General features: G+C 39.4%; 1 protein-coding gene across 1 annotated transcript in view; it reads left to right on the forward strand.

Annotated features, from left to right (window-relative positions):
- Nucleotides 1–21271, forward strand: part of LOC117217255 — a 162866-nt gene that overhangs the window by 53742 nt on the left and 87853 nt on the right. The window contains exon 3 of the mRNA XM_033464728.1: nucleotides 14091–14166. Coding sequence (XP_033320619.1) covers nucleotides 14091–14166 — 76 coding nt within the window. The remainder of the gene's footprint in view (nucleotides 1–14090; nucleotides 14167–21271) is intronic.

The raw sequence follows: 21271 nt of genomic DNA on the forward strand, positions 1-21271 counted from the left end.
TTTTATTCCGCTTAATTAAAAAAAAAATTATTCAATTTACGTCTGGATCCTTTGGTTCAGCAATTTCACGTTGTGTCTGGTGACTGATGACTTCCGGCTATTGAGATTAAATAAAACGAAGGATCGAAATGAAAGTATGGGAGATGAAGCGGAGATGCAAGAATGCGGCGGATTCTCTCTGCGAATGGTGATCAGTCTTGAACGAAGTGTTAATCCCCGTTTTATTACGGCGCCTTCTTCAACCGTCTGCAAACGTACCATCATTCATCAAGTAATTCTTGCCCGTCTATCAATTAATAGTAATTATACTTTATTACTCGAGATCGAGAGCCTGGTTAAAGGATTATTTCGTCCGCTGTTGCTCGCTTATTATTCAATTTTCACACGGACTGTTCGTCTAACTTTACGTATCGACATTGGCGAATGGCCCCTTAATTACGAACAAAACTCATTAAAGCTGCGAGTACGACTAATTTGTCGGGTTCTCTGACTTGAAGTAAAGAAGCTGCATTGATTTTCTCAATTGCATCTGGCGGAACAAGTGCCAAACTCATCCTAAAATGCGTCCATCAAACTGCCATGTCTTCGGTGGACGTACAGCCTGAAGGCTTTTTGAATACACTAATTTTTCATCAGATTGAAAGAAAGAATTATTTAACGAGAAATATTACCTTCTTCGCTCTGCTTTGATAATCCAACTTCTTGCATCGTTTGACATCTCTGCTAAGTAGAAACTCCATAAATTTCCGGGAATGATAGCTCGCACTATTTTAAGACGCCGCCGGTTCACTAGCCTTTGTGACCCGAAGCTATTAAATTATTGGCCAACAGAGCCTTGGAGGATTTATTTCTCGTAGAAGATGAGCATGACAATCGCGTCTTAACTCGCATGGGTCAGGAGGTCGTGCCCAAGAGACCCACATTTCTCTCTTCGCCTCTTTACCGGTTTTCTTGCCTCCTTCTTTCGCTGTCTCCTTGCATTTCACTTTACCTTATCCTCTGGCTCGTTCGATTTCCAGTTCTTCGATGCTTTCAGAGATCTATTTGGATTATCTCGTCCCTTACGGACGGCTGTAAGATGCGCCGGAAGCTTATCAAATATTCGATGCGATCGAGTGCAAAATTTGACGACAATGGCTCTTAAGTGGAATGTTATGTTCCCAACAGTGGACTATGCGATTCAAGGAATTGGAGGAAAAGAGGGAAATGCGACGTAAAAAATTTAGATGGCTGATAATGCAAATTGTAAGTTTGTACCGGAACGAATCATCGAGAAATTTATCATAATATTTAACGAAATTAATTGAGCAAAATTTGTTGGCACCTTCGATCGTATCACACTTCCGAATTATTTTTAACCATAGAATTTGTGTAAAGAACTTAAATTCATTAGCTTAGAATTTGAATTTACTAGTAAGGAATTTGAAATTGATTTAGATAAAATTTGTGTACAGAAACGTGGAGAAAATACGGTCGTAAGATTTTATCACATTTGTTCTGCACTCGTCATCTTTCCGTATTCGTAATGTTACTTCTATCTTATTTCGAAAATAAATGATAAATTTGTTCGTTAATCAAAGTCAAGCCTCCCATAATAAGAAAGAAGAGGTGCATATAATCTCGTATTTCATCCAGTTTAAAAATGCCTTTGAATCGTTCCATCTAACGGTGGTCCGCTAATTTCCCTTCATCGGTGTCCTTTTTCCAAGCAAAATTACACGCGGCTAGGGTCGATGTGTCATTTAAAATCCCGTCGTTTCCTGTCCTTTTTGGCGATCCGTTCAAAGTAGTATATACGTCGGGGGCCCGCACAGTCGCGTCCTTGTCATTATTTAATTTAATCCTCGATTGGAGTTTGCCGGGCAGAGTCGAGCTTCTGGCTGGACGATGAGAAATTTCATGAACACTCGTTCACCGAAAACCGGCGCTGTTTCATGTCGGACCAGCCGCGGATCGATGAAATTGAAGAGGATAATTAGACGCTTAAAGCTCTTTCGTTTGATCCCGCTGAATTGCAGCCAGTTCTGCTGGAATTTGTTTTCCACTCGGCAATCGAAACCGTCGTGAAAAAATCCAGGAAAAACGTTGCCACCTGCTTACATTTACATAGAAACATCGAATTAACAATACCGTCCGGCAAGTTTAATTTTTTTTCCATGAAAAAATAAATTGGCAATATACGATACACATTTTTCACGCGAAGTTTCGTTTTAGCGAATTTGATATTGGAAATTTATTAAATATAGTTATAGAGATAGCTTTCGATACTCTTTAAATTAATAGAAAATAATTTTTCACGTATTCAGTGCGAATGACTTAATTTGCTCGCTTAATTTGCGTAATCACGCGACAAATATGTCAATTTCCCGTTTTCTCTTTGATTAAAACTTTGTTATACGCTCAAAAAGCTTCAACGTAGATAATATACATCAATATCATGCAATAAATTATTCTGTTGAACAAGTTGATTAAATACTTTTTATTTCCCTTCAATAAGTTCTACGAACGCTTAAAGCGAGCTCAACATATTTATAAATGCAATTTCCATTTTGGAAAATGCAAATCCTCCGCTGAAATTGCCACTACGAAGTTGTAACGCCGTTTATTGCAACTTTGTGCAAGCCGAGCTGATTTAAATGTGCATAATTCAGACGGTTCGCGCCAGTTGGATATGGATTACATCTTTCCCTCTATTTTTCTCTTGCTACTCCCTTTCTTTTGACTTATCTGAGGCGTAAATAGAAATCACAGCGACATGCATTTTTTCTTATGAGTTTCCTTATTCTGATATTTATGAACGTAGCAAGGTTTCTTCTCCCTCTTCTTTTTTCTCGCATTGTAGCTGTAAATGAGGGGCGTCTTGTAAGATTTTTCCTTTCGCTGCTGTCTATTCTTTGGTGCTTCACTACGGTTGAAAGCTTTCGCGCTTTTCACAGAAATAAAATTGTTGTAACGTGAAACTTTATTATCTGGCCGCTGGAAGTAGAAGAAAGCCAGGAAATTGAACCTGCATGCACGTGTTTGTTCGCTTTCAAATTTCGCTCTTCATCGGCTTTCATTATTCGAATCGCTTTTAATCAGAAAATAATTTACACTCGGCGGAGCTTAAAATCGCATCGTGCTCGTCGGAAACTAACCTGCTCCTTATCATAATTAATGACTCATTTTTTTGAAGTCGTGAAAATGATCGGTTAAACGTTTATTTTCACTGTAGTGCCTAGTATCTCGACGCAATTAATTAGAACAAAAAATATGAGGAAAGTTGGATACGCGCTTACGTGGTTCACACGAAAATACATATATCGACACCTAGAATCATAAAAGTCATGAAAATAATCTGTAGCACGAGCATTTCTCTGCTTAGGAGACTGCAGGTTGATATTTGCCGCAAGCAAATGTATTCCACCCAAGTTTCTAGCGCGCTTGCGATTACGACCTGTATGTGGACGAGCGAAATTCCTCTGTTAAACGGAGTTTACGACGGAAGAATGAAGTTATATCGAGAAATTTATTCGACGCGGCGTCGCGGCAAATCGAGCATCGAGCATCGAGACTCGACAGATTTCTCCTGCACATCTCTGACTTAAAACGTAATTGAAATTCGTTCGTCTAGGCTCTAATCCGTATTTCTCCTTTCTCCCAACTCGACTTATATTCTCGCAAATAGCTCTTGTCGATTTAGATTCGAACGAAATAGTTGACGTAACACATTTTTGGTAGTTGCGTTTCACTTTCTTCAGTAACGCAAAAAAGAAATCAAAAGTATTTAAAAACTTTGCTATATGGAATTGACGTTACGGTAAAATCGTTTATCAAAGTTCTACCTTCTTTCCCTTCGATGACATAAATATATATGTTAGAAACATCTTTTTATTACTGTTCTGTTTAATTGGAAAGTTTCCTAATAAGCCGTAGAAATACGAAGTTACGTAACAAATCGAAGCGAATGTTTCAACGTAAACAACTTTATACCACGTTGTAAATCACGCTCAACTCGTTAGCTGCGTAAAAGCGATAATATTCGATAAGGTAAGTAGCTTTCAATTTGCATAGCCTTCCAAACTGGTTAGTCACTTCCGAGGCGTCCTATTAATAAACGAAACATCAGACAGATTATTCTTTGATCATTTTTAAACATCTACAAAATTAGATTGACGTGAAAAATCGGAAGAACTGCGACCATCTAAAAAGTTACGCACAAAACGAGACAAAGAGTTGTGGAATCAGCTAAGAGACGTTATACAAAAAGCGTAATTTTTACCGCGAATAAGGCAAACGGTTGTAATGCTTTGCAGGTAGCCGTTGAATGGAACGATATTAATGGCTGAGCGGTCACAGGATTAAATCCGCGATCCTGTCGATCACAGGCGGAGTTAATCCCGAAAAGTCCCTTTAACAGGATGTAACTCATTCCCGGTTTATTGAGAAATCCTGAAGTTACAAAGGTGTGCGGCCAACTCGCATCTATCATCGCTATTATACCAGTGGAGCCGGTGGCGGACGCACACACGCCAAAAATTACATTCGTTACAACTCCTGTGCTGACAGATCATACGTTCCGGGCTCGAGCATTACTTACCAGAGCGCGGCACGGGAAATCTGAAATTCAGATCAGTCGATGGCGTTCCCAGATAGTCAGGATGAATTCACGGATAGACAAACAGAGAATCGAAGAGCTGGCGGGGAAACAGAGAAAGAAAGAGAGAGAGAGAGAGAGCGGGGGGGGGGGGGGAGGTTGAATACGTTGAGAGGGAGACGGGTAGATGTATCAGCGATTCGTATGCTCAGGGTCGGTTTAACGATATTTTGCTTCCCTTGAAGCTGAAAAGTTGTAAAGGGAAAGCACAGAATTTGAACAAACATGAATGGGAAAAAGATAAATAAAATGGGAAGTATATGTTACATGGATTTGTAAAATTGATACGTATCTCCTTGCGAAGGAAGCCTGAACGATTCTGTAGAAATTTCTGTTCCAGGAATGTTTCAACTTTCTCCGTTGAAATGTATACGCGATTACTGCAAATTTCACAAATCTTAAATTCCATTTTAACGTAGCGTCTCGCAGTTGTAGTAAAATTGTATTTGGTAGAGAACGGTTGCCAGGCTATCTCGCGTGAAAGCAAAGCACCCTTCTAATACCGTGAAACCATCGACTGCTCATTGAAACGTTACCAAGTTTCGAAACTGTCGTTCCGATCGACCTGGTGATTCGCTGTTCGTGTAACATCGTTGAAAATCTTTCACGTGCTACTCAAATCAAGCCATATCGAATGTAACAAGCTTGCAAGAATAGCCGCGAAAGAAACAACAACAAATAAAAATCGAAATTATAAAAATATTCAAAATACGTACTTAACGTCGAAACCAAATGAAAAATATAATCCTGTTGTTACAACACCTTTCTCAAATTTTTTAACAAAAGAACACAAAAATTCTTCAAGTTGTTCTACGACACATTGCCATTCACTGTAGATTCTCGCGCCCGTGATAACGGGATCGGGTCGTGAAAAGCTCGCTACTCGACTTGGAAAGTATCGTGGGGTTTCGGGTGTCGTTGGCCCGGCCCTGGATATACTTTTACACGTGTCGAATGGCATTTACAAGAGCGCACACCGATACATCGGTGCACACGAAATTCATGCATCGCGTACCGTTAGTCGACATTCATTGGCTTCTTCTTCATCTCCGCCTTTCAGCCTGGTTTTCTGTTTCGTTTTCTCTCTTCCCTACCTTCTTCGAAACGTCTCCTTTTCCTTCTTGCTTCACGCTCGTCTTCATCCTCTGGCTGGCTTCTTCTCGCTCCCGCTTCGGTCACTCTTTTTATTCCTGCAGAGACCAACTGGTTGCCAATAAGAGAAACCTTCTTGATGCTCGTGTTGCTTCCATTTTCTTGTCGAGCGCCGGTTAGCCAGCCTGGCCAGTTATGTGGACTATAACGGAATCGGTACCGGGTTAAATTTAACCTTGCTGCGCCCGGTATTGACCTTGTTTCCCGTTCTGCACCCTTTCTGCCATCCTTGAACGGTCGTGGGATTTTTAACCGGACAGAATTCAGGAGACTGAACGTCGTCTTTAGCCTTGCCAATCGACATTCCTTTACACCTTCGATTTCTTGCACGATAGCTCATAATAAATATATGATATAGGTCAGATGATCAAATGGTATTTTTATGGTATTTATTCAATAGTATTTATTCTTTAATCAAGAGTTTTTATTGATGATTTCTGATAATTTTTAATAGGATACAAGGAAGAATATTATTTCGCTCGATGCATAAATTATTGGTCTAATTTGTTTTGTGAAATTTCTGTACTTCGCACGTATTCCGCGTTATATTTATTTTTCAATGAAAAAGAATTTATCGTAGCATATAATTATATCTTTCATAAAATATCAACTTATCCGTTCCATTGACACAAGAATCCTGTACAATTAATAAATTATTCCAAAGCTTTAATCGTATTAGTGTTTGAAGTTCTTCTGCCTTCGAGAATTGTCAAAGCATTTAGAAATTTAATACTACCGTGTAATTTCGTATTTTAATCAAATTAATTTATATACGGTACATGTACAAAGCCGAGTACAGTTTGCACGCAAAATTAATCGCACTGATCCCTGACACTCTTTCGATAGTGAATCCGATCGGAATATAAAACCGTAAGTTGTCGATCGTCGCGATCGGATTAATTCAAATTAAACATGGGTCGGATCGGCTGAATCGACTTAAGCGAATATGGCTTATTTAATATTGTCGTGTACGATATTGCTTCCTTCGACATGGTAATTCGACCCAAAATGATCGGCTGACTATATTCAATCATCGACTGCCGCCGGTTGATCCTTGAAGTATGCGAAATCGCGACAGTGATCGAGGATGACGAATACCTTAATAGGCACATTTCGTCTTAAAATATTTATGAGACAGAACATGTTATTTCACCATTCAAGATAAATATAAAATTTTGAAGAAACAAGATATAAACTACATCGTAATGTAAAATGTGGAAATGTTTAATGAATTCCGTTCATCTATCTTCTAACTGTCGCCTCTGTATCCTGGCTCGACGTTTTAATGGCGTCGATACGGCCATGATGCATCTTTATAAAATGTTCTTTTGTCTGTTAGGCTGAATTTCTACGCGGTTATACGTGATCTGTTTACCGCGAATCGAAAAAGACGAGGGACAAAAGGAACAGGCACTTCTATCGCGAATAAAACGTTCTCAATGGAGAGACCATTGTGACTGCGGTATAACAGTCGTACTTGTAACGGTATTGCTTGAAATCGAAGTATACTGTTCGCTTCTATTCCGCTTCGTTTCACGATGATCCATCTTTTATTCGGACGTTGCAAGTTGAAACGACGATTGACGACTCTGCTCTCGAAATTCGACGAATTGTCACGCTGAATTTTTCTCGACTGAAAACACGACTACTACAATATTTTACACGATGTTTTATTGAAATTCTATCTTGTAAGAATCTTACTTGAAGAAGTACAGAGTATAGGTAATTTATTTTATAATGCACGATGGATCTAATATTTGGTTAAATGAAAATCTTCCGGCGCGTCAGCTGCGCGCAACGTGCAATTTGTCGTTCCCTCTATTGTACCAACAATTTTTGTCTAATGTCCGTCCCGCGGAAAAATAACTCGACGTTCCGACTAGCCAGTGAGATATTGCGCCATTATTACGCTCTGGCGTTTATTACAGGAATGCGAGGTAATATGACATAAAATAAGTTTACCCATGCACCCCTATGAAATGACAGTATTCATAGTATATTCGAAAATAAAATTTATACGTTCACGTGGAATATGAAAAGCTGGAAGATCGAAGTATCACGCTTAAAATGTATTTTTGTCATGGGACATATATTAGCCTTCAAATGCTTTTGTTTACGTCCATTTGAGATAAAATTTCCGAACAAAAAACAAAGCTAACGCCTGGAGAATATTCTCTAAATACAATTGGCGAAAAAAGTATCCACATGCATGAATATCTCATAGTTGTTTCGTAAAATATAATTCCCCATTTTATACCTTATATTTCATGTTCGAACGATTACTCCGACATTTTTGAATAAAATAAGAAATATTTCTTAGAAATGGATATTAAAGATGTATGAAATATTTCATATGGTTGAATACTCTTTAGGTCAACTGTAGACGACAAGCTTTCGATTCACGTGGAATTAACTATACACCATCCACTTACTTGTATCCTCCTAAATCGAACGATAAAAGATGCCAGATTTCCAACTTTTAAACATCATAGATAACCATATATTAATTTTTTTTTTTCGTAGATGTCCGTCGAGGACAGAAAGGCGCTGTAAATTAGTGTTTCCAAACGTATCATGGTGGTTAACGTTGACGTACGGTACTTCGAGATATTTTTTTCACGACGCGGCCAGGTCAAGGATGATGTGCTTTACGAGGAAACCGGTTCTCTGAAAGGATTACGGGTAAATTTGCCGACTCGCGTGGCAATTGGTACTTCACCGACTAACGTAGTCTGAAACCGTTCGCAAGTCATCGAGTCGGTGATTCCATTAGATTGTCCGATAATTCCATTAAGCGTATTCGTTTGTTTCGATCCACCGCGAACGGAACGTTTGCTTTAAATCTCTTTTCAACTGCGCCAATCGTATCGGCGTGAGTAGTGTTACGTGTAAATACCTACAGTGCAAGTACGTTCGAACACCGATCGAGTAGATTTAAACTACGTGTAAGGATTTACAAAAAAAAAAAGGAGAAACATTAATTTTGGGGCAGATTTGATAGATTCGAATCGTGAATTTCTCGTAAATATCTTTTGCAGATAGATGTTAAACGTTTGTTGAACAGTTCCGAAAGTTTATAAGTATTATCAATGAAAAGTCTTCACTTTTGTATTTTTAATAGGAAATATAATTTTCATGTATAATCTAGATCACGAATGTTTATGAACACTCATAAACGTATATAATAAACACTCAAAGTATATAATAAGTGTTAATGATGATCCAATCGACTACTGAGATCTACTAATATCGTAGATGATGCCCGTTTAAATACTTTTGTAACCTCTGCAAAATATATACCTACTTCTATTAAATATCTTGGAACTCCTGTATATATTTTCAGAAATGTTCCAAATTCTACCAATATAACCATGATAGAGAGATGTTATTACTCACAATATGTATACATATACACATTTTACACGTTACGCGTAACATTACACATATGTAAAACACATATAATATGTTCATAAGAGATGTGGACAAGTCTGGCAATATTTTCGCGAGCCAGTGTATATGCAATATAAATCGATATTGAACATACGCGACTTTTCAAACTAACTACGCTTACCGAATTGTAAGAGTTACGTCGTGAAGTCGAGAATACATGTATAGTGCACACAGCAAGGACGACGTTCCCGGCGAAAAATTGGGCCGCTGGACGTTTGCGAAATGTCGCGTCTCGTCTGCGGAATATTGCCTAATGGGGCGTAATATCGGGCGAGCAAACAAGTCGTTTCTTGAATAGCGGAAGACCACTTGAATTTCCATCGTTCGTTCACCTCGTGCACGTTCCAAGCTGACACCGCTTGGCCTCGGGCCGATTCGGCCGTCCGAACGAACCGTTTCACAGTTGTGCAGGTCACTGCGAAACGATTGTCTCGTGACACCGTCGATCCCCTCGAATGGCAATCGCTCGGATTAAACGCTCGCCCCGACGCGACGTTCAACGAAATTCTCCAAGCTTTAACGACCGTGTGCCCGCGAAATCGCGCCCAGCGTTCCAACGATTTAGCCAAGCCCCATGATTCAAACGAGTTCCCGTGTGTCGTAGAAAACGTTTCGTTCGATGTTTCTTTCGATTAAATTTCTATGGGGAATTAGATTTCGTAATTGCAGAAAGAATTAATAGCTACGTTATGAAACACTGATCGCACGCGGATGAAAATATTGTAAATACTTGGGAATTTTTATACAAATTCGTTCTTCCACGCAAGTATTGCTTCAGACCATTTCACCTAGACTTGTCTCGAATTTTATCGAAGAACGCGTTGGACAAAAGTTGAATCACAGCTAGATTATCGCAAAAAATACCTTTTTGTGCAAAAGAAACGTTGTAAATATCGGTACTTTAAAATAAACTAACGATATGAATAATTAAATACAAATTTCAATTGTATCGCTAAGCTTATTTAACTATACACTTAATTTGAAAGTAGCAGATAGATCTCTCAATTTAGCAACGTACAAACGTTTCAACATAATACACGCTGTATCTTATGATAATATGTGTGGCTTTTACTAAATGCAGCTAATTACCAAAATCCTGTTCGAATCTAAGAAGCGGAATCCTCCACGGATTATGGCGGCATAGTGCGGTGGACAGTATGTATATCCGCTGTGATCATCTCTGCAGGACTGGAATTTCGAATTCGAGTCAGCAACGATGCACCAGTGGGACTAACCTTGGGAGAATAGTTAGCCCTTTGACCGCTCTACCGGTCGCGTTACCACGTTTCCAGTCAAATTACATAATGGTGATAAGCAAAGACATTTCCTGTCCTACACTCTAATTCGTTATTCAGCCGGAGGACACGCGGTATTATCTAACTCACGAGCGAGTCACATTCGTGTCATTCTTCGAAGTCTGTCCCGCAATTCCTTCAGTTCCGAGATCTGATTTCAACTTTCTACCATCTCCAATTCCTGTTGCTTGTCTTTACAATAACTGTCAGCTTTGCCATTTCGTTTATGGTTCAACCATACGCTTTCATTCAAAATTTTCCGTTTGATATTCGGATAAATGTCTGACTGAAACGTGGCTCAATTTATCGAGTCACTATGGTGACGGTTGATGATTATTCGATCGTGGGATAGAGCTGATCCACGCAGAATAGCGTGGAATTACTATTTCTACACAGAATGTTCCACAGGTTTTTGTAGCACGTTCCGTGATCAAAAAATGTAATCAAAAACCTATGTAATTCCGTTACATAGATATAATTTGCAGAACTGCGACAATTTCTTCGAATGTATTATATCGAACCAAATTCATGCGTCTTCGCAGAGATGTCGGGCATCATTGAATAAATTTTTATTTAAATAATTATTTCAACGGAGAGTCATTTGTTATTTATAAGTGAAAATATAAAAACAGAAATAAATTATTTGTTATTTCGAGAAGTCTAAATACATTATTTAAAATAATGAGACTAATTGTTATTTACAAATATAATTTCATTTTTTATTTATCATCTTTATTTATTTTCATTTATTATTTATCATCTTTACTTATTTTCATTTATTATTTATCGATTATTAAGCAAATTAATTTTTAGGCAAATATAACATTTCTGTAAATTATAATTTGTAATTTTTAATGACGTTCGTTAGCTACGAATACGCCAAAATTGAATTGACTTTCAGACAGCTTGTTCGAGAAGCGAGTAATTTTAAAAGCAAACGTGGACTGTGATGTATCTATTGAAAAATAACCGTATCGATCCCACGATTTTTTCATTGTACAGAATGAAACGGATAAGACGAAACCAAAAACTACTTATCCATATATCATCATTTGTTTTTCAGTTAAAACTGCAGATGAAATTTCATTTGCGAATAATAGATAAGAAATAAATCATTTTTCGCATCGTTTTAAAATAACTTTTACCTAAATAAGATAATTAATTCTTATTCACAAGTGAAATATCACTTTAATTTGTTATTTACTATTTATTAAGTATTTATACATTTATATTATTATATATATTTGTATATATTTATTACATGTTATATATTACTAGGTAAATAAAATTTTGCCCAGCACTGTTTCCCAGCCACTGCGAAACTTACGTAAGATTCTAACACCAGTTTGAAACACTGTTTGTTCCTAAGCGTATTTCTACCCGCGGCGTATGAAAATTTATTCGACCGTGATTCTGTTTATCTTCAACGCGTATTCACTCCTCCGCATATACACAATTTACACGCGAAATCGGATAACCAACAACAATATACAAACCGCGTGACATCTCCTGAACTTCCAAATCCTATTTTATCTCTTTCCCAACTGCAAAACACTGACGCCTCCAAGTATGAATCCGCAAAATTATTAGCAATCATTCTCCAATGCAGGTCGTGTTCCCACGAAACTTCAAAATTCTGCGAATCTGCTTGCTCCGCAAGCTCTCGAATTGCTCCACTTTTCAAAGTACACGGATCATTACACTTGGGACAGAGGTAGGCCGTTATTATCATCCCCCCCGCCCCCCGCGAAGCAATTTGTTCCATTCTTGCAGGTTCTAGCGCAGGAAAAGGGCGTTACGGAGGATCAACGTCACCGTGGCGAATTCTGCAGCCCCTTATTAGCCGGTATCGCTAGAGTTTCGGTGTTTTTGGCGTTAATCGCGCTCCCTGCTACCTCTCAACCCTTGGCAAAACACTCCGGTTCCGTTGTTCCGTAAGTCGGCGAGACAGTAGTAGGCTGTGAGTCTGTAGGAGAGACGTAAAGCAAAGGCTGCGAGTGAGCTAGTAAAAGGCGCCGCCTTGAATGCCGTCGAGTGAAAGGAGCTCTAGGAAGAAAGAGAGGGAGATGAGAGAAGGTTGCAGGAAGAGATAGACGCAGGAAGACGGCGGACGCTCGTCCTCAAAGCTGGAATGCCGCAGGCGTTCGTATACGTTCACCCTGATAGCATGCAACCACGCCAGTGGCTCTCGTTATTCGTCCACAGACGCGGCATAGCGTGTCCTCGAGGATCCTGTTTGTTGGAGCATCTGTCAGCCCCATCAACTGACCGCCAAGTTCCGTCGACATTGTTTCGGTTTACTTTTCTGCTCCGTTTGCTTGCACCGAGCTTTGTCCACCGGGAACGTGATCGTTTCGTGATCTTGCCAACGAGGCAATGATGAGACAACGAGTAAACCTTTCTGTATTTCCCAGCTTGGTATAAGGTGGATCTAACGTCGAAGATGGTGGTCGTGGATGGTACAAAATAGAAATGTTGATTTCGAAGAATATCCTTCATGGAGCTTGATGGAGTTTGATGAAACTTGAGTAACGTAAAATTGCGAACGTGTCACTTCGATGACAGTAATTTGCTATTTTTTTTTTTTTTTTTTTTTGGAAAGGAACCGCGGAATATAGTTATTCTCAAAGAACTGTTCGTTAAAGCTTAAGCAAAAATCGTAGTTTCGATGATAGTAGCAGAATTATCTCCTTCGCAAAATTATCGATTTACTACGGATTATCGTTAAATACAGTCGGGCACAGAGCACTGAGAATATTTAAAAGTAGTAGCCTCGGAGAATGTAAATTCCTCACCTAAGGAGTGCAATCACGGCGAAGTAGACCGCATTCCAAGACCCTGAAGCGTGACTTTTGCTTGAGAAACTAATTCGTCATAGTGACGTAATCCGATTAACTCACACTCGTTAACACTCCCCATATGGTCAGCTATCGATCAAGGTCTGATGAAGACGTGTGCCTGATGGTTCTGCATTTAAACGCAGTTATCATTGCGTAGATATCTATTTATACTAGGAAAAACCGTCGCAATGAAATCAAACGTTGTTGAATGCATTCTTTATTGCATCCCGCGATCTATCATTTTATCCAATTAAGAATTTCGACGATAACGCAGACGCAAAATGCAGGCGAAAATAAATTGATTGAATCCGGATTAAAAGTGACCATTGATCTGTAATTTGTTAGCCATTGTAACGCCGTTGAATAATAAATCAATTAACGACTGTATTTCTATGCTAAATTACATCTTCCAATCTTTTCATAACCAATTTTTAATAACCAATTCATTTCGCATTTGTTTCATTTGTTTCTCTACCCGCATCTATACAATACATTCATACAGAAAATTGTTAAAACACATTTCCATGATAACTGCCAGTTGGCGATAATCATTTTTAATTATTACCCTTAAAGAGATCGCGTCGAATGTATTTAACGTCGAAAACAATCCGCTCTGCCAATTTACTCTCGATTCTCGATAAATTATTCTTTTTAACCACGTCGAGACTTAAAATGTAACTGGAAATTACCAAACACCTTTTACATTTCTGATTGTAGAACATCCTGGACAAGTTCAACCCGGGGGCGAGGCAGCTGATCAATGCCGGCAAGGCATATTTGAAGGCTCTTCATGGTGAGTGAATTAAATTGAATCTTTAAGGGGAAGAGATCGGGATGCCGGAACAAAAAGGCGGAGAAGTTCGCGAGACAAATAGTGACAGACGGACGATCGTAAAGTGTCCAGGTTAGAGAGGATGGGTAAGGTTAAAATGAAGAAAGAAAGGACAAACGAGCGTAGAGCGAGCTTTATGCTGTCTCCTGAGTCCTGTTTCAGGATCGAATCACCAACTCGTCAGAATTGCACACTGGAGGGGTGTCAAGCTTCTATTTCATTCTTTCTCCCTTGTCCCCCGTGTTTCTGTCATTCGATGTGCCTTATTTTTCCCCCCTTTGACTTCCCTATTGGCGATCGATCGATCCTTTTTCCTCCTCTGTCAAACTCTGGCTCTCGTCGAGGGATGTGTAAACAGGGTTCATCTGGACCTTCCCCTGGCAATTCATTCAATTAATACCCTGGCTCCGTTTGAATTGTCTTTGCCATTTCAGAGAAAAGTATTTTTATCAAAAATCCTCTCGCGATTGGTTAACTTGAAAATTAAAGAAATTAAGGATTTTGATAAGTTTCAAAGGAAAATCGATTACATGGAAAGCACTTCTCTCGATCAGGAATGAGATTTATTACGCGTGAACGCACATTTATTTCGTATCTGTTTTTGATTCCTTAACACTCGTTAATGATCACTCGAATAGTACTTCTTGTAGTATTATACACGCAATCGATTTTCAACGCATGAATTTACATGTTATTTATTCGAATTGCTGAGGAGAAACTGCCCTTCTTTATATCCAAGGATTAATGGCTGTTTGCAATCAACGTTGCCTCCAATAACGTGGCTTACGACGAAATTATTTTTGTATGTCTTATCGTATCGTGTGTATTATATGATATGATCGATCGTTTTCAGGAGTTAACCCACTGGCCTTGAAAGAAATCCCCCTTTTAGGTGACAAAGAGGGAGAAAAATGTGTGTCGCCCATCGTGTAAACTCGATTTTCGCATTATCGCGGATAAGATTGATCCTAGCCGTAGAAGTAGTCGGAATATACACGAAAACATAACGGGATTTGTTGCCTTTTGAGAGCGGCACACGGCGCAAAGTGTTCACTCTCGCTCGTTAATTCAGTCTGATAACAGTACCGCGTTTTTCACTCTATTTCTGTCGTTTACCAGCAACGTAAACCTACGATCTCCTCTTTCATTGCCTCGTCGATTTAATCATCAAAGCCTTTGTACAAAGTACTCGTACTTTATTTCTGTTATCAAGGAACAAACATAGTTGTATCTCTGGGATTGTATAAAATTCTTACTATTAACAAATTTCGTGTTGTAATATAATGGTCGATTTTTATGGGAGAAAAAATATTTTAATCATGGCGAATTTTATTCGACATTTCTTGATGCACGAGTGCGTTATTCAAGCCGACATTAATCTTTTCAACGAATAAATTTTCATAGTCCCTAAAACTATTAACAAGAATTGCGGTAGATTTTTAAGAATTATTTTAATTCAAGAATCGAACGTACAATATGGACAAGATTTCCTTAAACAGACTGAACGGTTTCAAGTGTGTTCAAGAAGCGCTTCGAACAGATTTGAAGGTCAACTGTATTTTTTTTCAAACAGAACTATTCCACGCGAAACCATAAAAGCGATACATCACCTGTTAAAAATGTAGTTCTGTTACATTGGAAGACAAAATGTCTTCAAAGACCGCAGTCACAGGAGACGGATGCTGGGCGAACGCGAGCGATCCAACAGGGAAATATTTGGCAAGCAGGCGATACAGTCCCGGGCACATTACGCGACACAAAGGGCGGCCATTGTGTTCCCGTGGTTTTTCCCTCGTTTCTATCCTTTCTCGTTTTTCTCTCTCTTTTTTATCCATTTTTTTTTGTCATTCGATGTTCGCGGGGACATCCCGAGAGCGTCTCTCTAAATCTCGGCGTGTTCGCTCTGCTCCCGCGAAACGCAGTCTATTATGGCTGATAACGAAATGTCAGGGGGAGGGAGGAGGAGGAGGAGGAGGAGGAAAATCGTTATACAGCGGCAGCGTGTAGCAGTAGAGAGCACCCGGCGAGGTTCGAGCCAGCTGGAAAGCTCCGACTCGTAAGCGGAGCTTAAATCTGGCTTTGTCACGGGGAAGCGCACACGTGGAATCACGCGCCCGTCGGAGGTGATGCTTGCACTCTGGCCTGTGAAGGGGTGGACGATCCTCCGGGGAGAGGGAGGTCAAAGAGGGAGAAAGCGAAAGGTTGAACGAAGGACGGGACGAGGAGGAGGGTGTGGGCATGCAAGTAGCAAAGGGAAACGCAGACAGACGGGGTGCGAGGAAGATTGGCGGAGAATGATGGGATGGGAATGGATTTGAATAGAGATAGGGGCAACGTTGGAGAAACGTCGGAGCAAGACGCGTGGAGCAGGTCAACGCGGAGACGTGGATGAAGAGATACGAGTCTGGAAGGAATCGACGATAGGTGGAAAACGGTCGATTGACGATAGATGGAGGGTGGGTAAGGAAAAAATAAAGACAGCGGTGAGTCATTGTCGTACGAGAACGGCAGGCGACCAGAGGCGAGAAAAATGGTCTGTAATGAGGGTCAAAACGAAGACAATTAGATGAGGGGAGAAAGGAAGACAAAGAGGAATTGAAGGGGGTCCGGGGAAATAGCGTTGAAAGAATGAACGAAGAAGAGTATATACGGCGCTATTGAACGGTGGCAAAAGAAATACGTTGGTAGAGTAAACGAGGAAGCGGTGTAGAAAATTAGAACCGATGACGGTATGGGAAAGGGAAATCTGAACGTGGGTGGAGGAAGTGCTTGAAAAATGGCAGGAAATTAAAAGTAAGGAGATAATATGGGAGGAAAACAGGAAACGATAAAGGAACATTTATGTGGTGTTTATGGTGCTCTCGGGTGCTTTTCAAAGGAAAAACTGGAGAATCGTCGGGAAGCTGAATAAAATGCGAAATATGCGCTATGAAAATGTCAACGGAGGATAAGGGGCGTCGTTGGAACAAGAGAAACACGAAAGTTAGGAAAATGGAAGCTACCGGGAAGAAAAAGATCGGAACAAGGGCGAAAAAATAGTCGCAGTGAATTCCACCGGATCTATGAGATTAAAGGAAAGAGAAATACGACACGATGAATGGAATACGAAGGAAAAGGGAAACGAACGAATCACCAAAGGGAAAGAGTTTAAAACGTGGTGTTGATGAGACAAAAGAAAGAAAATGAATGAAAGGGGAGACGCTAATGCCGGAATATGGATTAGACGGGAACAGGAAGAGTGGAGACTGTGCGAAAGAAGAATAAAAAGAAATAGGTAGGAGGGCGCAATGAGAGAAAAGATAGAAAGGAAAGATTGGAATTCAAGATTCAGCTGGCATCAGCTAGAAATATCGGCGTATTTATTCCTGTAAATTTATGGTGACCATCGAAAGGTAGATTGTGAAATTTTTGTCGAGCGAGGGTCGCATGTGGATCTGAATAAAACATATACGTGTATTTCTACGATTCGTAATACTAACGCGCTATAGTAATACATGAACTGCAAGGTTGCGTCATCATTTTGACGAATTAAATTTTTTAGGGAGCTGAGGATTTTAAAAAGTTGTGTGGCTCGAAAGCAAGGTTTTTGATAGACGAGACACACACGTTTTGAAAAGGTTTTCTAAAGCTACATTTTAATTCGCAAATGTATATTCATAACAATAAAGTGCAGACTCCCGTATTTCTGGGTTCTAGAACTAATCCGCGACACCTTCTATCTTTCTTAGTACGCTCGTAAATATCTTCCTCAAATGCTTCCTTTCCTCGCGTATTTGCTCTGTAAACATACCTAATAAATTCTCGTTGCAGTCGTCATGCCTCTGCAAATACACATTCTACCGTGGAATTTCTCTTTTTCTAGAATTTATGCCACCTACATCTAGGATATATGTATAATATTCTACCAATGGAAAAAAGATAAGTCAAATTTTCGACTATAATTTTTCTATTGTCTGGGATACCAAAATAAAAATAAGAAAGAAAAATTGAGTTTTGTCAAGATTATCCCACGATAAAATTCAGGAATTTAGCGAGTGAAGTTTAATTCACGGAAACTCCGGAATACAAACGACTGTTAAGAATGTAGAAGCGAATGAAAAGGCGATTCTGACATAAATTACGTCTCCGGTTAATCGGCCTCGTGAACACGACATTGCGAAAACGCAATGAATTATGCAAAGCGTACGTTAGGTAGTTGGCAGCTCGTAACCTTGTTTCGCAAACTATTAATCGCAATTCACGAAATTCTCTGGAACCGCGTAATTCGTGGGGAATAAGAAAACCCAGGCGACTTTCAGTTGACATTTTCGAAACTTTTTGTAAAAAGCAATTTGACATTTCAACCAGACAAATTAGAAAACCAGTCGGATTAGAAAAAAAATCAAATCCTTTCCTTCGTTTCAATAAAATTTTTATCAGAAATTCGAAAGAGCTTCGAAATTTATTATTACGTAAATTGTAAAAGGGAAAAATTTTGTCGTCGATAAGTGGCAGAAATATTAAGAATTTTCTATCTTAAACTTAAAAAGATAGTTTCCTTAATCGTGTCGCTCATGTACATAACAGTGCTAATGCAGTTCAAAGATGTGGAAGTCTCACATACATGACATATTCATAAAATGTGTATATGAACATTCAAATATTTTCGCGGGCGAGTGTAAATATATTACAAAAATAATCAGGTGCGTAAGTATACATCATTGATGCATGAAGAGTTTGTTGCAACTCGCTAGAAGAATTTTCGTCCCGTCTCCCTTTCACAGTTTCCTAACTCGGTTTCTTATTTGAAACGCACTACGCGAGATTGCGACAAATTATGCAAAATATGGAGCAACCGCTTCGCAGTTTCCAACCTCGTTTCGCAAATTCTTAATCGCGATTCCCGAAATTCTTCAGACGGGCGAAATACCGCGCGGACGTACGCCCATCGCGAGCGAACGCTTTGAGAAGCGGGATTCGTTTCGTTCGTTCAAACACAGTCGATTCCTCGCAAATCCAATTAAGTTCTTTGATTCGTGGCGATTTTCTTTTTTTTTTTTTTCTTTTTTTCCCTCGCAGTGAATTCGATCTGCCCTTCTTTCCTGTGGCCTTGCAGTCGTGGAAATCATTAGCTACTTCTTGCGATCGGTGATATTTCAGCGGAGAACAGTAATTAGAGAGCACTTTGTCGAAAGCGGTCTACGCAGGCCTCGTTCCTCGCAGACTCGCAAGAAACGATTGACAAATTGTTTGCCTTCCTGCTATTTAAACAGCGCAAGAAAAGCCTTTCGATAAATTTTAAACAGTTCGCCGTGAATCATCGTATTCTACGATGCACCGGAAACATTGTATAATAATGATTCAGGAATTTGCAAGTTTATATTGGATTGGATGGAAAAGTTGTGTATTCTCAATGGGATATCGCTACAAAGTGCTGTTACATTAATTCGATAGTAATTGTTCGGAAAGTCAGTTGATTAACACGAAGGGTTTCTTTTACTCGCTTGACGTAGATCGTTCTAATCGTACGAATAATGAAGAATCGAAAGGCTATAAAAAGTCAATGACGCTGTTCTGATCGAAATCTATCGCGTTAAAATAAGCCAGTTTCTTTAAAGAAAAGAGCGAAAACCTATTATATCGATTTTATAAATATACAGGGTGCGGCCGAGTAATGCGTACAAGTGGGCATGAGGTGATTCTGTATGAAAAATAAAAGTAGAATATGGAATAAAATTATGGAATAATATGGAATATAGAATAATTATGGAATATGGAATAATATATAATAATTAGAAAAAAAAAATAACCTCCTGTCGATTATTTAGTCCTGTCTAGTCCGTACTTTTAACCATGTTTAAGTATGTTGGATAAATTCTCAAATTCGATTTTCTCGAAAATTAAACCTTAAATGAACAAATTTTATTCCACGTCTCGTTCTTGTTTTTTCATAAGGAATTAGCTCGTGTCCGTTTGTACATGTTATACAGACGCACCGTGTATAACGTAGCAGTTAAAGTTTTTTCACTCGGTTCAATAAATTCCTAAAATGCGTGAATTCACAGACAAATTTGCCACGCAAGAAAATCACTTGCACGTGCAGAAAAAGCTTATCGATTTCGCCAGCTTCCGCTGCAATTTTCGCACACTCTCGCGCCTGTCCCGGACAGAAGCAAGTAACAAAAAAAAAAAAGGATGGCGACGCAGGGTAGGACAAGTTGGCCACTGTATCAGCAGTGTAGTAAAGAGATAGCCCTGTGTAAGCGCGTCCCTTGCTCGAATCGGGATTTCGAATCCAATTGCGTCCTTTGAATCCTGCATCTCGTCTTTGTTCTCGAGTTTTCGTCCTTACGGAATTAATTCGTTCCGTTCCTTCCTTTACCAGTCGGAAGGAACTTCCCGATAGAGGCATCCCCATCCTCCCGACGATCTTCTCCTCCACGCCATTACGTCGTCGTTTCTGTAGAATTCAAGGTGGAGCAATCGACGACAATTTATAACGAGTCGTTGAGCTACTTTGAGGGCCCTCCTGCTATTGGCCCTCGAATCCACTCACCTAACTTGGATGATCCTCTGATCCTGCTAGCCAGTCTATTCGCAACGACGCCACTTATTGCGAAATTTTTTCCGCCTGCAGTTACACGTCGCTATAATTCGGTCATGGGTATACGCGCGGATGATATGCGTTTAACGAGGTAATTAAATTCTTTGAATGATCTGTCTGCGGATGGAACGTTTTTCGAAAATCCGTCTCGTGCTCGACAAATTTCACAAATTTTTTTAACGTTACGAGGAACACGTTGACGACGAGGGTCGTTAGTTAGTTGCAAGCAGATTTACAAATTAATTCGCTACATATTTTTATCCTCCTTCTTTTTTTTATTTTTCTCGCCATATTATTCTTAAATTTGCAGGTGAGATGAGAACTCGCAGCTTTCGCGCCGGTTGAAATTGAATATATCTGAAATTTTTTACTGGGCTAATGTATAAAAAGAATGGCATGTTTCATTAGTCAAGGCGATAAAAGAATTTCGTTGAATGTAAGTTACAGCGCGTCGTACTGTTTTAACTCCGGCTTCTACGCGAA

This window comes from Bombus bifarius, unplaced genomic scaffold, assembly GCF_011952205.1.
Source record: "Bombus bifarius isolate JDL3187 unplaced genomic scaffold, Bbif_JDL3187 scf7180000007975, whole genome shotgun sequence".
Taxonomy (NCBI): Eukaryota; Metazoa; Arthropoda; class Insecta; order Hymenoptera; family Apidae; genus Bombus; species Bombus bifarius.